At 41.0% G+C, this 18,361-nt stretch overlaps 1 protein-coding gene across 14 annotated transcripts in view; it reads right to left on the bottom strand.

Annotated features, from left to right (window-relative positions):
- LOC112225299 (tensin-1) overlaps positions 1–18,361 on the bottom strand; it is a 291,328-nt gene that overhangs the window by 51,146 nt on the left and 221,821 nt on the right. For all 14 annotated transcript variants that reach the window (XM_024389109.2, XM_024389101.2, XM_024389105.2 and 11 more), the window contains 3 exons: positions 9,866–9,995; positions 9,638–9,703; positions 9,298–9,414 (listed from right to left, as the gene is read on the bottom strand). In XM_024389109.2, the coding sequence (XP_024244877.1) occupies positions 9,298–9,414; positions 9,638–9,703; positions 9,866–9,995 (313 nt within the window). The remainder of the gene's footprint in view (positions 1–9,297; positions 9,415–9,637; positions 9,704–9,865; positions 9,996–18,361) is intronic.

Below are 18,361 nucleotides of genomic sequence, written 5' to 3'. Positions count from 1 at the left end.
GGCACGACAAAGCCTATTCCCCCACAGGAAACGGAAAAGATTTGGCATGGGTCCTGAGATCCTCAAAAGGTTCTACAGCTGCAACATTGAGAGCATCACTGGTTGCATCACTGCCTGGTACGGCAATTGCTCTGCCTCTGACTGCAAGGCACTACAGAGGGTAGTGCGTACGGCCCAGTACATCACTGCCATCCAGGACCTCTAAACCAGGCGGTGTCAAAGGAAGGCCCTAAGAATTGTCAAAGACCCCAGCCACCCCAGTAATAGACTGTTCTCTCTACTACCGCATGGCAAGTGGTACCGGAGTGCCAAGTCTAGGACAAAAAGGCTTCTCAACAGTTTTTACCCCCAAGCCATAAGACTCCTGAACAGGTAATCAAATGGCTACCCAGACTATTTGCATTGTGTGCCTCCCCCAATCCCTCTTTTTACGCTGCTGCTACTCTCTGTTTATCATATATGCATAGTCACTTTAACTATACAGTCATGTACATACTACCTCAATTGGGCCGACCAACCAGTGCTCCCGCACATTGGCTAACCGAGCTATCTGCATTGTGTACCACCCACCACCCGCCAACCGCTCTTTTACGCTACTGCTACTCTCTGTTCATCATATATGCATAGTCACTTTAACCATATCTACATGTACATACTACCTCAATCAGCCTGACTAACCGGTGTCTGTATGTAGCCTCGCTACTTTTATAGCCTCGCTACTGTATATAGCCTGTCTTTTTACTGTTGTTTTATTTCTTTGCCTACCTATTGTTCACCTAATACCTTTTTTTGGCGCACGTGACAAATACATTTTGATTTGATTTGACATTTGCCTCCCTTAAAGGCCTAGCTACAGGCTAGTCGGTGAAAGCTAAAATACCTTTAGCATAGCTAGCCGTGGGATTGTTTTTGAGTTGAGTTTCACAGGGTAACATTGATTGCAGTGATTGAAGAGTAATGAAATTTATTTTATTTTACCGTACTGTGTTTTGTATTTCAGAGAAAGTATTTTGTAAGAGGTGCCGGTACTCAAGTAGTAGAAAATATTTGGTGATAAACCACTGCTTTGAAGTGACCTGCAGGGTTGAGGCCCTGAAAGGGAAGACACTAGCCTTGAGAACATCTAACAAGCAGAAGAGCAGCTGTTAGCCTGTTGGCTGAAGCTCGGGGTCATGTTCAGATAGAAATTTCACAAATAGAGTGGACATGATGCCTTACTCCACAGATTAGAGAGGCATGTCTGATCTACCAAATATATTTCTATCTGAACTAGTATACACAGCGTTGTGCTCTATTGAACACAGCCTTGGTCAAGGTCAGTCAGTCAGTGGACATGACTTGATAACCAGCTAGCACATTTGGTTCCTTGGAAGTTGTGGGAACATGTGTTTTTGGTTTCCCATTGGTTCTGGGAAGGAAGCCATAAGTTTCCTGACCGGTAAAACTGAATGTATGGGAATGTTAATGTTTAGGTTGCAAGGAAGTTCTGAGAATATTTTACTATGGTTCTCTGAAAGTTTTCTTGGGAGGTTTTATTAACATTTTGAGAACGGACATTATAGGTTATTTTAAGGTAATTAAATAACGCTCTGTGAGCATTTTCAATAAGACCTGCAGAAAAAGTTATGCTGAAATTCCCACAGAAGAATGTTGTTTCTTAAAAAATTCCTATGGATAGCACTGTTTTTTTCAATTTTCGCCTAAATGACATACCCAAATCTAACTGCCTGTAGCTCAGGCCCTGAAGCAAGGATATGCATATTCTTGGTACCATTTGAAAGGAAGAGTGACTGTAGGAGAATATGACACAATAGATTTGGAAGAAGAAAATACAAAGAAAAAACCAACAAGTCTTTTTCTACCACCATCTTTGAAATGCAAGAGAAAGGTCATAGTAATAGCCATCACTCTGGTTGTACTTCTTATAGTGTCCACAAGATGGGAGCAGTGTATGTGCAAAGTTTCAGATGGATAAATTGAAAAATTTGTGAACAACAAGACTTTTTGTATCAAGTCCCCAGGTACATTTGGGCAAATCGTGAATGAGACATTAGCATTCATATTCCATTTTCTGCAAGAATATCATGACATCTGTATACTTGGACTTTGATTTTGCTTTTCAAGTATAAGTAGCCATATTATAAGGCGTGGCATGAAGGTGTCGCTCTCTGACTAAATATGGTGTCCTATAGGATATACTACAACCCTAATGAAATTGTTACCTTCTAGGATCTCTGAATGTGATTTGACTAGTTCAAACAGCGTTTAGGGTGAGATATTCACAGATTTCAGATTTCTGAACGAGTGGAAATACAAAATCGATTGCGTGTGCTATTTGGACCTTTTTAGGATATGATCAAGAATTTATTCTAACAAAACAATACTTCAGGTTATCTCTGGGACCCTTTGGATGATAGGTCAGAGCAAGATTTCAGAATGTAAGTACACATTTCACCTTCAGTGGTGAATTTATCATACCTATCCCGTTGAAAAAAGTGTTTTGTTGTTAGGAGCTCTCCTCAAATAATATCATGGCATTTTGTTGCAGTAATAGCTACTGGTAATTGGACAGTGCAGTTATATTAACAAGAATTTAAGCTTTCGGACAATATGAGACACTTCTATGTACCGACATTTGTTGTTACTCGAAAATCTGTCCTGTTGACGGAACGCGGATACGTTTGTCTTAAGTTTTTCTTAAGGTTCTCTGAATATTCTGACTAAATAGAAGCATGAGGAACACTGTAGAAAACGTTATGCTGAAGTACTGGAATTCCCACCTAAGAAACATTCGGTTCTCATAATGTTATGTGTTACCTGGGTAACCTGCACCATTCCCAGAACGTTGTGGGAAGGATGTTTCCGCAAAATAACCATACCACGCTCTCACCAATCTCTAAGAAACATATGGTTCTCAGAATGTTATGTGCTAGTTGGGTAGCCTATTCCGTTTAGTACCCTCATGTGTCTATCCCAAGGTTGTGACAACCCTTTACCCCTAGGAAAAGGTTTCGGTCCTGGGGCCCCCCTGGGTGCACGTTTTGGTTTTTGCCTGATTCAAATAATGCCCTCAAAGCCGGTGTTTGGAGGATATATTGGCACGGTTTGCCGGCCCTAGATGTACCAATATATCCTCCAAACACCCTGGCTTCGAGGGCATTATAACTTTAATACCACGGGTTACCAACATAATCATATTGATTGACATATTTTCATTAAAACACGTTATTTTGATGAATTTATTCATACTATTTAATCCTTCCACAAGATATAGTTCCGACACAAATCTATGGTTGCTAACTAGCCGGCTGGTCGTTCCTTCTATTGGTTCGGTTACCAGAGACAAGACCCAGTCGTTCAGATGTTTTGTTCGGTATCTATGGACGAGACCCAGTCGTTTGTTCTAAATGTTCCATTGCCATACTGGCTAACAAAGTTCTTATCATTTGCTTGCTAGCTAGCCAGCCAACTACTGGCTAACATACGGTAATGTCAAACGGTGCAGACAGATTAACAACAGTATCTGCCTTTGCATTTGTTTTAGCTGTTTTCTAGTGACATTTATTTGGATACATCTATAACAAAGAGCTAATGAAGCACGATCTCGCCTGGCATAGAAAATGTGCTCTCTCGTCAAGACACTGTTGTTCAGAGGAGCTAATCAACAACACAGCTAACACAATAACTTCAAACTGAAGCTGGAAAGACTGCAAACTAGCTGTACTTAATTTTGTTTTACCTTTTTCAATTGACATTTCTTTGTATATATCCATAAAAATTATGCCAGCTGATTCATACTGTCTGTCTCTGGCACAGAAATGTGGTCTGTCTAGTTCCGACCTCTACGTTCATTACTATGGGACAGCTGGAGATCGAATTTGAATTTTGAAACAATGTTACAAATGTCGGAGAGACAGACAGCAAGGTTTATACAAATATCCGCTGTTGAAAAGTAAATGTTAGTCTAAAAGAAATGTGAGATAATGTCTAGATGCTTTTTATAGTGGAGATCAAGTTTAGAACTTGCCTGGATGGCTGATTAGACAGTGGATTGCAGAGTCAGATGGAACAGAGTAAAGAGGCATTTTAACGTCACAGATTTAGCCAGTGGTAACTTGTGGAATAGACTCCGGCTGGAATGTGCTTTTAACCAGTCAGCATTCAGGATTAGACCCGCCCATTGTATAAGATGTGTACATGCCACAGTATCCTATCTTAGATCATCCTAGATTTCTCATAACTGGAATACAAACCTTTTCAGGTTATTGTAAATGGGATATGTCTATATGAGTCAACTCCAAAAAAAGAATACTTGAGTATCCCGAATAATAACAGGATATTGGTGTGTAAAACATGGTCAATGAGCTAATTTTCAATGGCCTACCCTTACACCCATCTCGCAGTTTTAAGTCATAGGGATACAATGGGCAAGACAGATGATGTCTTACATCCTCAGAATGGTATGAATAGTTATTGTGCTGAATGAGTGTGTGTGCGCGCGTGGGCACGGACAGATGGACACAAGCACGCAAATACACACACACACACACACACTGCAAGAGGAGAGCTGGACCCCTCTTATATTTCTGTGACACCTATTTAAAGCTGTAGATGGGTGTGACGGTGTGAGGGGATGGACATTTTATGGCCAGAGTGATAAAGAAGATAGTCATGGGCATGACCTCTGCCCTCCCATTTATCCAGAGGACCAAGAAAAGGAACCTGGGAAAACATGTAGGAATGCTACGAGAAAGGGCCAGAAACTGAACAAAAACTATTTCAGAGCTCAATACTGAGTTATCTTGGATGATCAGTAATAATGATCACACACTGAAAAAACAGAAATCTATAGATACCCTAGCAGTCTGTCACATGTGTATTTCTGTTCCATATGATTCTATATGAATCAGCAGTAATACTGTGACAGGTATTATATCCAAATGTATAATTCAGAGACAAACGACTAGAAAATGAATATCAAACTTGATTGATTAATTGATTGATTGACATTCGCAACAAGCGATTGGAGAATCACAAATTCTGTCTCCAATAGGCAGTGTGAGAGAATATTTTGAAGACTGCTGAAAGAAGACAATAACAACAACCCTATCACACCCACAGGATGCAGCACTTCCATTTTGGGCCATGTGCAAGTATCAGTTTGGTCAGAGAGAGACCATCACTCCAGGATTAGGAATATCAGGAATGTTATGTTGCCTGTTGCTACACCCCAGAATGTCTCACCCTGGAAATCCTGAAGAGCTGGACATGTTTAACTATTCTTGTGGGGAATAGTTAAATAGTTAAGTCCCCACAAGAATAGTACAAAAACAAAAAATGGACCAACTGCGGACATTGTGTTGGTTCCCACAAGGTCAAATACTATTTATAGGGTGTTCAGGGTTAAAGTTAGAATTAGTGTGGGTGTTAGAATTAGGTTTAGGGTTAGTTTTAGCGTTAGGAGCTAGGCTTAGGTTTCAGGTTAGGGTTAAGGTTAGGTTTAGGGGTTAGGGAAAATAGGATTTTGAATGGGACTGAATTGTGTGTCCCCACAAGGTTAGCTATACAAGACTATGTGTGTGTGTGTGTGTGTGTGTGCGCTCCTGTCGTTTCATAGTCCACCAGAAATACCAGAGGAGTGTAAATGTAACTGAAGACATATCTTAGACATGACTCCATAGCCATGCCTTAGAGTGACTGCCTGTTTACAAGGCTTGTTAAGGTAACAACCTGCCTGCACCGTGGCATAGATTCTATAAGTCTCTGGAACTCTATGGAAGGGATGCGACACCATTCTTCATGGGTAATTCCATCATTCTGTGTTTTGTTGATGATGGTGGAATCCGCTGTCTCAGGTGCCGCTTCAGTATCTCCCATAAGTGTTCAATTGGGTTGGCATATGTTATACATTGTTTTCATGCTCATGAAACCATTCCGTGACCACTCATGCCCTGTGGATGGGGGCATTGTCATCCTATGGGGGCATAGCCATGGTAGCCAAAATAATGGCCTGCCCAGCATTTTTATACATGATCTTAAGCATGATGGGATTTTAATTGCGTAATTACATTTACTCAAGTGTTTCCTTTATTTTGGCAGTTACCTGTATCTTATCAATGTCCCCCGAAAGGCAAAGAATAGCAAAAAATAGCCAAGGATTAGAGAGGATAAGACCATCTTATCCACTAGATAAACAGACTCTTGGAACTTGGTTCTGGTCATTGTTTACCAACAGGTAAGATATTAAGATCTCACACAACTGGAACCTAAACATAAACCTCAGTTTTAGAGGGGCATTTCAATTTCAACAGAATTTACTGAATTATGTAGACGGCAATTACTTCAATAGATGGCTTGCATGACACAAGTCCTCTGCGACCTGGGGTTGACCTGCCTAGTCCTGGAGATTAGAGAGATGAATGTGTGTGAATGTCTCTCAATTCCATTAAGGCTTTGACAGAATATCTATTTTCTGCCTCCCTCCCTCCTCCTTTCTCTCAAGCACACAGCAAACACCAAAGGACACACAGCAGACTATGAAGGAGTAGACACAAACAGCCTTTTGTTTTGTGTGTGTGCGTGTGTGAGTGTGTGTGCGTGTGTGTGTGAGTATCTGTGAGTTTGGGACAACAGTACGTCTTGATGCTTGAGATTATAGTGGGGTTGGCTTGTGTGTATGTGTGGCCATACATGCTTGGTTAACTTCTGAATGTCCCTCCTGGTCATTTGAAATTAGAAAGAAACATGGAGTGTGGGGGCGTTAAGAGCCAAAGTCATTAACACCTCCTGGACTCAGACTTTACAACAGGCAGGGGGAGTGGTGTGTGGGGGAGTAAGTGAGTGTGTGTGTGTGTGTGTGTGTGTGTGTGTGTGTGTGTGTGTGTTTGTGTCCTGGCTGTAGACAACGTGTGCATGTTCTTATGCAAGACCATCAACAATTGATATTAGAGGTCGACCGATTAATCGGCATGGCCGATGGCCGATTAATTTGGGCCGATTTCAAGTTTTCATAACAATCGGTAATCTGCCTTTTTGGATGCCAATTCTGGCCGAATACATTGCACCCCATGAGGAAACTGCGAAGCAGGCTGCCCACTTGTTAAACGAGTGCAGTGTCAAAAGGACCTTGTGGCTGCAAGGAGACAAAGTAAGTTGCTAGCTAGCATGAAACTTATCTTATAAAAAACAATCAATCTTAACATAATCACTAGTTAACTACACATGGTTGATGATATTACTAGGTTAACTAGCTTGTCCTGCGTTGCATATAATCAATGTGGTGCCTGTTCATTTATCATCGAATCACAGCCTACTTCAACTTTACCAAAAGGGTGATGATTTAACAAAAGCGCATTCGTGAAAAAAGGACACTCGTTGCACAAATGCACCGAACCATAAACATCAATGCCTTTCTTAAAATCAATACAAAGTAGTATATATTTTTAAACCTGCATATTTAGTTAAAAGAAATTCATGTTAGCAGGCAATATTAACTAAGGAAATTGTGTAACTTCTCTTACGTTCAGTGCAAGCAGAGTCAGGGTATATGCAACAGTTTGGGCCGCCTGGCTCGTTGCGAACTGTGAACTAATTTGCCAGAATTTTACATAACTATGACATAACGTTGAAGGTTGTGCAATGTAACAGCAATATTTAGACTTACATGCTGACAGGACACGTCGCATGCTCGAGCGTCGCAAAATAAATGTAGAAATCCATGTTATTCAATTATTGCACAGAACTCCTTTCTATTTCTGACGCAGATCCCGCTGAAAGTCCTGCCTCTCCCATCTCCTCATTGGTTTATAGAAGCAGGTACCCACGTGTCATCTCCTCATTGGTTCTATCCAGGTGGGTGATTGAAAGACGAACTGTTTTGCCGGTAGTCGGGGTAATACTGTGAAAGTTTAGAAGCCATTCACCATATAAGTTCAAAGATGAAAAAGCCTGGAAGGAGGAGAGATGACTAGAAACGATTCAGTTAGCCATTTTATGTGTGGTTTAATTGGTGGAGTAGAGGAGCTTGTGCATTTCAGGTAAAATAACACCCCAATGTTTATGTCCCAGGACAAATTAGCTAGCAACAGCAAGCTAACTAGCTAAATTGCCATACATGTTTAATTATTTTCGACCTGTCCCCAAATTAATGTCATTGGTTCAGTTTTTTTTGCTATTTTAACCTGTGTGTCGTGATCGCGTTTGGTGTAGGGGGACAACAGAAATTTATGCACGATAGCGCACGATGGCGCACGCGCGCAGCCAGTTTGGGTTCCGTGTTAGGGTTGCCACCAGATCGATAAAATACGGAACGGTTCCGTATTTCACTGAAAGAAATAACATTTTGTTTTCAAAATGATACGTTTCCGGATTTGACCATATTAATGACCAAAGGCTCGTATTTCTGTGTTTATTATATTAGAATTAAGTCTATGATTTGATGTGTGATAGAGCAGTCTGACTGAGTGGTTCTAGGCAGCAGCAGGCTCGTAAGCATTCATTCAAACAGCACTTTACTGTGTTTGCCAGCAGCTCTTAGCAATGCTTGAACTACAGCGCTGTTTATGACTTCAAGACTATCAACTCCCGAGATTAGGCTGGCAATACTAAAGTGCCTATAAGAACATCCAGTAATCAAAGGTATATGAAATATAAATGGTATAGATAGAAATAGTTGACATGTCATAATTCCTATAATAACTACAAGCTAAAACTTCTTAACTGGGAATATTAAAGAACTGGGAATATTGAACCACAAGCTTTCATATGTTCTCATGTTCTGAGCAAGGAACTTAAAAGTTAGCTTTTCTACATGGAACATATTGCACTTTTACTTTCTTCTCCAACACTGTGTTTTTGCATTATTTAAATCAAATTGAACATGTTTCATTATTTATTTGAGACTAAATAGATTTGATGTATTATATAAAGTTAAAATAAAAAAGTGTTAATTGTTCATTCAGTATTGTTGTAATTGTCATTATTACAAATATATACATTAAAAAAATCAGCCGATTAAATCAGTACCGTTTTTTGGTCCTCCAATAATCGGTATCGGTGTTGAAAAATCATAGTCGGTCGACCTCTAATTGATATGCAAGACCATCAACAATTCATATGCAAGACCATCAACATAATGTATGTGAAGGTATCCCAGTTTGTACAACAGATAGTTCTGGCCACGCAATATGATCAGTTGAGAGGAGCTTGAAGCTGTGGCAACCAAAACCATAGCATGAAAACAGTGTACATCCGGGAAAAGGGAGACCTCCAGTAAGCATGCCAAGTCTTAGTACTCACCATCCATAGTGTCCTCACAATGCTGATTGAAGTTCTCATTGGAGTCCCAGCGGATTAGAGCATCTTGGGTGTTGTAGTCCACTGAGACCGTGGGCCCATTCTCCAAGTGGTCCATACCTGGGAGAAAAAAAAAACATTAAAAGAAGAGGTCAAACGTCTTAATTCAGGTGACTTCTTTCTGACAATGAATTACCAGAACATACTGTACTTTATCATTGACCAAAGCTATTCTCATAACATAAGTTATGTATGTCAAGTTCAACACATTTCTCTTTCTAAATGAGCTTTCATTTGCTTGGAGAAAATGGATGCCAAAAAAAAGAGAAGCAGGTATGCTTACCATGGATTTTTTCTGGTCCAAAGGAAAATACAAATTCCACCTTTCCAAAATCCGGGAATCTGTCATCTGGTTTGAGGATGAGATTAAAAAAAAAATGTGTTCATGTTCAAAACAAAGATTTCAACTTATGAATGTAATGAATGTACTGGCAAATACGGTTATCAAATAGGTTTAACAGATATTGTATGCATTATGGTTTGTTTTCTGGACATTTAGGAATGTCTTTACCCTTGAAGGTCTCGTCCAACTCGTCCTTCCCAAAGACGATTCCCAAGTCATGCACAGCGCAGGTATGGAACTGCACCCGGAATATCACATCTCGCTGTGGGCTTCTGAAGTGCTTGTGGTAACATTTCAGCTGGAGGGTACAACAAGATAAATACTGTATTAAACGAGGCCTTTCTGGTTTAAGGAACACAGAATTTTTTGGAGTCCCAAAAATAGACATTCTCAAGGCTTTCGTAGATTTCACGGTCCTCAAGTCACAAAGATCACCTAGAGACCTTAATTAACTTTCTGTTGCAGACTTCTGAGGGACTTTCACAGTCTTAACATCACTAGCACAACTGAAAAACACTTGAAGGTAGACTCAATTTAGATTGGAGTTTTGCAATTTTGGGACTCCATTGTACCGGGCAAACCATTTTCTTCTGTCAGATGGCATCATCCTAATGTGACAAGCGTCTCCAGGAGCCAAATGTCTAGCAAATCGTGGAACTCAGACTGACACTCACTGGCTAGTGGCTACTACGACAAAACATGCTCGATCAGAATAGCAAACTTGTTCCCAGTTAACAGCTCAGTGCTAGCATGTTTGAATGACCATTAGTGTAGCTACAGTAGTTTGCCAACTTGCTGATGAAGTTGTATTGCATCAAAGTTATGGGACTGTTCTAAAAAAAACAAATCTGCATGTGCAGAATCTGACTCCAGTTTTTTTTCATTATTGGTAAGATTAACTCTGACACTTTGAGGATGAAAGGGGGTCACCTTGGTAACATAATGCTATGACAGCGTATTGTAGCCAGACTACATTTTTTTAAATCTATAGTGTCTGCGAGTTATCAGACAGATCAGTGCAGACGGCCATCTGACGTAAGACAATGTTGGGCAAACTAAATCCAGAGCAGGACCCAAGTCTGCAAGCTACATGTCATTGTGAAATACCTGTGGATAACATACCAGCTAGATTCACAGCACAATCCTGTTTCAGGGAATTTGGCAGTGTGCTAGAGAAAGCAGTTTTGTTTTTATATATAGCCCTGTAAATGTATGGCTTGCCTTCCCAAACAAAAGCACTATTATCCAGACCATTGCTATCCACACAAGAGCCTTTTAAAGCCTTGTAAACCCTACACAGGAAACTCTTCACTCTCTACCCCACTGTGATTCACCCTGGCTACGGGTTGGCCAGAACTTTTACAAGGACCTCACATTTACAGGTATACAAGGAATATTTAGCTTTTGTGCTTAGCCCAAACGAAACACTGCACAAACAACTGTGGCAGAGCTGGGCTTGGAAACTGGAGTAAGCGTACTGAACACCTTTAAGGGTATACAGTAAGCCTGAAGAACACTTCCATTTGTCTGGAATTATTGTTTATTTAACCCTGATAACCCTGATAAGATAAGTGTCATGTTCATTAGGCACAAATGGAAAAAAATTGACTGAAACAGGGAGGGACAACAAAGACTTGTCCAATTTGGTTTTCAGTTGCAAAACATTCAAAAACCCTTTCCATTGCATGGCCTAATCAATGTCCATGATTACTTAACTTACTTTGAGACATTGTTGGCCATAGACAGCCACTGTTCATCATGGAACAATATGCTTTGGTGTAAATGTTACACGTCTAGTCTGGTTAAACCAAGCTGAATGCTGCACTCAACATAAGTGAAGTGAAACCATGATGAGCACAGGGTTCAGTCTGGTTATTGTCCTAGACACATGACGGAAACAGTCACTTCCCTGGACAAGCCTTCCTTCGCTATAATTAAGGCTATTGGGTTGAGGTTGGAGGAACTAAAAAAAGAGCAGGATTTTATTTGCAGAGACAGAAGCAAAACAAACAACTCTAGATGAGGAAAGTGGGGGAACTGAGCCAAATGGCCCGTGGCTTCATGAGATATGTATACCTCCCATTGGGGGTCTATTTAAGGTGGGGTACCATACTAGTGAGCCAAGTTTGAGGAGAAGCAGAAGAAAAACACAATGACAAACTGATTCCGACTGTCCTTCAAGATGAAATATGTACAGTGCCTTGCAAAAGTATTCACCCCCCTTGGCATTTTTCCTATAATGTTGTATTACAACCTGTAATTGAAATGGATTTTTATCTGGATAACATGTCATTTACATACACAAAATAGTCCAAATTCGGTGAAGTGAAATGTAAAAAATTACTTGTTTCAAAAAACAAAACAAAAATTAAAAACGGAAAAATGATTTGTGCATATGTATTCACCCCTTTGCTAGTAAGCCCTTAAATAAGATGTGGTGTAACCAATTACCTTCAGAAGTCACATAATTAGTTAAATAAAGTCCACCTGTGTGCAATCTAAGTGTCACATGATCTCAATATATACACCTGTTCTGAAAGGCCCCAGCATCTGCAACACCACTAAGCAAGGGGCACCACCAAGCAAGCGGCACCATGAAGACCAAGGAGCTCTCTAAACAGGTCATGGACGAAGTTGTGGAGAAGTACAGATCAGGGTTGGGTTATAAAAAATATCAGAAACTTTGAACATCCCACAGAGCACCATTAAATCCATTATTATAAAATGGAAAGAATATGGCACGACAATAAACATGCCAAAGGAGGCCGCCCACCAAAACTCACAGACCAGGCATGGATGGCATTAATCAGAGAGGCAACAAAGAGACCAAAGATAACCCTGAAGGAGCTGCAAAGCTCCACTGCGGAGATTGGAGTATCTGTCCATCGGAACACTTAAAGCCGTGACTCCACAGAGCTGGGCTTTACGGAAGAGTGGCCAGAAAAAAGCCATTGCTTAAAGAAAAAATAAGCAAACACCTTTGGTGTTCGCCAAAAGGCATGTGGGAGACTCCCAAACATATGGAAGAAGGTACTTTGGTCAGATGAGACTAAAATTGAGCTTTTTGGCCATCAAGGAAAATGCTATGTCTGGCACAAACACAACACCTCTCATCACCCCGAGAATACCACCACCGTGAAGCATGGTGGTGGCAGCATCATGCTGTGGGGAAATTTTTTTCAGAAGCAGGGACTGGGAAACTGGTCAGAATTGAAGGAATGATGGATGCCGCTAAATACAGGGAAATTGTTGAGGGAAACCTGTTTCAGTCTTCCAGAGATTTGAGACTGGGACGGAGGTTTACCTTCCAGCAGGTCAATGACCCTAAGCATACTGTTAAAGCAACACTCTAAGTGGTTTAAGGGGAATCATTTAAATGTCTTGGAATGGCCTAGTCAAAGCCCAGACCTCAATCCAATTGAGAATCTATGGTATGACTTAAAGAATGCTGTACACCAGCAGAACCCATCCAACTTGATGGAGTTGGAGCAGTTCTGCCCTGAATGATGGGTAAAAACCCCAGTGGCTAGATGTGTCCAGCTTATAGAGACATACCCCAAGAGACTTGCAGCTGTAATTGCTGCAAAAGATGACTCAACAAAGTATTGACTTTGGAGGGGGGGTGAATAGTTATGCACGCTCAAGTTTTCCGTTTTGTCTTATATCTTGTTTGTTTCACAATAAAACATATTTTGCATCTTCAAAATGGTAGGCATGTTGTGTGAATCAAATGATAAAAAAAACATTAAAAATATATTTTAATTCCAAGTTGTAAGGAAACATAGGAAAAGTGCCAAGGGTGGTGAATACTTTTGCAAGCCACTGTACAATACCCAATAATGACCCCATATTTTTATTTATAAAAATAAAAAAAACACATTTACATAAGTATTCAGACACTTTACTCAGTACTTTGTTGAAGCAACTTTGGCAGCGATTACAAATTCAAGTCTTCTTGTGTTTGATGCTACAAGTTTGGCACACGTGTATTTGGGGAGTTTCTCACATTCTTCTCTGCAGATCCTCTCAAACTCTGTCAGGTTGGATGGGGCGCGATGCTGCACAGCTATTTTCAGGTCTCTCCAGAGATGTTAGATCGGGTTCCAGTCCGGGTCTGACTGGGCCACTCAAAGACATTCAGAGACTTCTCCATTCCTGCATTGTCTTGGCTGTGTGCTTATGGTCATTGTCCTGTTGGGAGGTGAACCTTCGCCCCAGTCTGAGGTCCTGAATGCTCCGGAGCAGGTTTTCATCAAGGATCTCTCTGTACCTTGCTACATTCATCTTTCCCTCGATCCTGACTAGTCTCCCAGTCCTTGCTGCTGAAAAACATCCCCACAGCATAATGCTGCCACCACCATGCTTCACCGTAGGGATGGTGCCAGGTTTCCTCCAGATGTGACGCTTGGCATTCAAGCCAAAGAGTTCAATCTTGGTTTCATCAGACCAGAGAATCGTGTTTCTCATGGTCTGAGAGTATAACCCTAATTCCAAGCGAGCTGTCATGTGCCTTTTACTGAGGAGGGTCTTCCGTCTGGCCACTTTACCATAAAGGCCTGATTGATGGAGTGCTGCAGAGATGGTTGTCCTTCTGGCAGGTTCTCCCATCTCCACAGAGGAACTCTGGAGCTCTGTCAGAGTGATCATCTGGTTCTTGGTCACCTCCATGACCAAGGCCCTTCTCCTCCGCTTGCTCAGTTTGGCCAGGCGGCCAGCTCTCGGAAGAGACTTGGTGGTTCCAAACTTCTTCCATTTGTGTTGTCATGTGTTGCTGCCATGCTATGTTGTTGTCTTAGGTCTCTCTTTATAAAGTGTTGTTTTGTCTCTCTTCTCGTGATGTGTGTTTTGTCCTATATTTTTATTTTAGTTATTTTTATTTTTAATCCCAGCCAACCTCCCGGTAGGAGGCCTTATGCCTTTTGGTAGGCCGTCACTGTAAATAACAATTTGTTCTTAACTGACTTGTCTAGTTAAATAAAGTTTAAATAAAAATAAATAAATACAATTATGATAAAGTCCACTGTGTTCTTGGGGACCTTCAATGCTGCAGATATGTTTTGGTACCTTTCCCCAGATCTGTGCCTCGACACAATCCTGTCTTGGAGCTCTACGGACAATTCCTTCGACATCACGGCTTGGTTTTTGCGCTGACATACAGTACACTGTCAACTGTGGGACCTTATATAGACAGGTGTGTGCCTTTCCAATTCATGTTCAATCAATTGAATTGACCACAGGTGGACACCAATCAAGTTGTAGAAACATCTCAAGGATGATCAATGGAAACAGTATGCACCTGAGCTCAATTTCGAGTCTCATAGCAAAGAGTCTGAATACTTATGTAAATAAGATATTTCTGATTATTTTTATACATTTCAAAACATTTCAAACAACTGTTTTTGCTTTGTCTTTATGGGGTATTGTGTGTAGATTGATGATAACTTTTAAAATGTAATCCATTCAGAATAAGGCTGTAATGTAACAAAATGGGAAAAAATCAAGGGGTCTAAATACTTCCCGAAGGCACTGTATATATATATACTACATAGCCATAAGTATGAGGACACCTGCTCATCGAATGTCTCATTGCAAAATCAAGGACATTAACATGAAGTTGGTCCCCCTTTCCACATCGATGGAACAGTAGTGGAGAGGGTAGCAAGTTTTAAGTTCCTCGGCATACACATCACAGACAAACTGAATTGGTCCACTCACACAGACAGCATCGTGAGGAAGGCGCAGCAGCGCCTCTTCAACCTCAGGAGGCTGAAGAAATTCGGCTTGTCACCAAAAGCACTCACAAACTTCTACAGATGCACAATCGAGAGCATCCTGGCGGGCTGTATCACCGCCTGGTATGGCAACTGCACCGCCCTCAACCGTAAGGCTCTCCAGAGGGTAGTGAGGTCTGCACAACGCATCACCGGGGGCAAACTACCTGCCCTCCAGGACACCTACACCACCCGATGCTACAGGAAGGCCATAAAGGACATCAACCACCCGAGCCACTGCCTGTTCACCCCGCTGTCATCCAGAAGGCGAGGTCAGTACAGGTGCATCAAAGCTGGGACCGAGAGACTGAAAAACAGCTTCTATCTCAAGGCCATCAGACTGTTAAACAGCCACCACTAACATTGAGTGGCTACTGCCAACACACTGTCAATGACACTGACTCTACTCCAGCCACTTTAATAATGGGAATTGATGGGAAATTATGTAAATATATCACTAGCCACTTTAAACAATGCTACCTTATATAATGTTACTTACCCTACATTATTCATCTCATATGCTTACGTAGATACTGTACTCTATATCATCGACTGCATCCTTATGTAATACATGTATCACTAGCCACTTTAACTATGCCACTTGGTTTACATACTCATCTCATATGTATATACTGTACTCGATATCATCTACTGTATCTTGCCTATGCTGCTCTGTACCATCACTCATTCATATATCCTTATGTACATATTCTTTATCCCCTTACACTGTGTATAAGACAGTAGTTTTTTGGAATTGTTAGTTAGATTACTTGTTCGTTATTACTGCATTGTCGGAACTAGAAGCACAAGCATTTCGCTACACTCGCATTAACATCTGCTAACCATGTGTATGTGACAAATAAAATTTGATTTGATTTGATTTGCTGCAGTAACAGCCTCCGCTCTTCTGGGAAGGCTTTCTACTAGATGTTGGAACATTGCTGCGGGGACTTGCTTCCATTCAGCCACAAGAGCATTAGTGAGGTCGGGCACAAATGTTGGGCAATTTGGCCTGGCTCGAAGTTGGCGTTTCAATTAATTCCAAGTTGAAGTCAGGGCTCTGTGCAGGCCAGTCAAGTTCTTCCCCAACGATCTCTCGATAAACAATTTCTGTATGGATCTCATTTTGTGCCCAGGGGCATTGTCATGAAGAAACAGGAAAGGGCCTTCCCCAAACTATAGCCACAAACTTTACATTTTACATTTTAGTCATTTAGCAGACACTCTTATCCAGAGCAACTTACAGTAGTGACTGCATACATTTTCAAAGTTGGAAGCAGAGAATCGTCCAGAATGTCATTGTATGCTGTAGTGTTAAGATTTCCCATCACTGGAACTAAGGGGCCTAGCCCGAACCATGAAAAACAGCCCCAGACCATTAATTCCTCCTCCACCAAACTTGGCACTTTGCATTCGGGCATGTAGTGATCTCCTGGCATCTGCCAAACCCAGATGTGTCAATTGGTCTGCCAGATGGTGATGTGTGAGAACGTGTTTCCACTGCTCCTGAGTCCAATAGCGGCGAGCTTTACACCACCCTAGTCTACGCTTGACATTGCGCATGGTGATCCTAGGCTTGTGTAAGGCTGCTCGGCCATGGAAACCCATTTAATGAAGCTCCCAACAAACAGTTCTTGTGCTAACGTTGCTTCCAGAGTAGTAAGTGCTGCAACCGAGTACATATGGAATGCATTTCCAACAGTCTTGAAGGAGTTCCCACATTTGCTGAGCACTTGCTGGCTGCTTTTCCATCACTCTGCAGGCCAATTAATCCCAAACCATCTCAATTGGGATGAGGTCAGGTGATTGTGGAGGCCAGGTAATCGGATGCAGCACTCCATCACTCTTCTTCTTGGTCAAATAGACCTTACACAGCTTGAAGGTGTATTTTGGGTCATTGTCCTGTTGAAAAATAAATGATAATCTCACAAAGCGCAAAACAGATTGGATGGCGTATCGCTGAAGAATGCTGTGGTAGCCATGCTGGTTAAGTGTGCATTTAATTCTAAATAAATCTCTGACATTGTCACCAGCAAAGCATCACCATACCATCACACCTCCTCCTCCATGCTTCACGGTGGGAACCACACATGCTGAGACCATCCGTTCATCTACTCTGCGTCTCACAAAGACATAGTGGTTGGAACCAACAATCTCAAATTTGGATTCATCAGACCAAAGGACAGATTTCCACAGGTCGAATGTCCATTGCTAGTGTTTTTTTGGCCCACGTAAGTGTCTTCTTATTATTGGTGTCCTTTAGTAGTGGTTTCTTTGCAGCAAATCGACCATGAAGGCTTGATTCACACAGTCTCCTCTGAACAGTTTATGTCGAGATGTATCTGTTACTTGAACTCTATGAAGCATTTATTTGGGCTGTAATCTGAGGTGCAGTTAACTCTACTGAATTTATCCTCTGCAGCAGAGGTAACTCTGGGTCTTCCATTCCTGTGTGTGTCCTCATGAGAGCCAGTTTTATTTTAGTGGGTTTTTGAAATGTTCCAGATTTACTGACCTTCATGTCTTTAAGTAATAATGAAACGCTGTTTCTCTTTGCTTACTCGAGCTGTTCTTACCAAGACTGTGCAAAGCTGTCATCAAGGCAAAGGGTGTCTACTTTGAAGAATCTCAAATATAAAATATATTTTGATTTGTTTAACACTTTTTTGGTTAGTATAAGATTCTATATTTGTTTTTTCATAGTTTTGATGTCATCACCATTATTCTACATTGTATAAAATAGTAAAAATAAAGAAAAAGCCTGGAATGAGTAGGTGTTTCCAAACTGGTACTGTATGTATATATGTATTTATATATATATATATATATATATATAATGTTTTTAAGTAAAATGTTTTTGTATTTTTTTAATTAATTGAAGTGTTCCACACAA

This window comes from Oncorhynchus tshawytscha, linkage group LG26, assembly GCF_018296145.1.
Source record: "Oncorhynchus tshawytscha isolate Ot180627B linkage group LG26, Otsh_v2.0, whole genome shotgun sequence".
NCBI classification, from domain to species: domain Eukaryota; kingdom Metazoa; phylum Chordata; class Actinopteri; order Salmoniformes; family Salmonidae; genus Oncorhynchus; species Oncorhynchus tshawytscha.
This window is presented reverse-complemented; position numbering and strand designations above follow the sequence as displayed.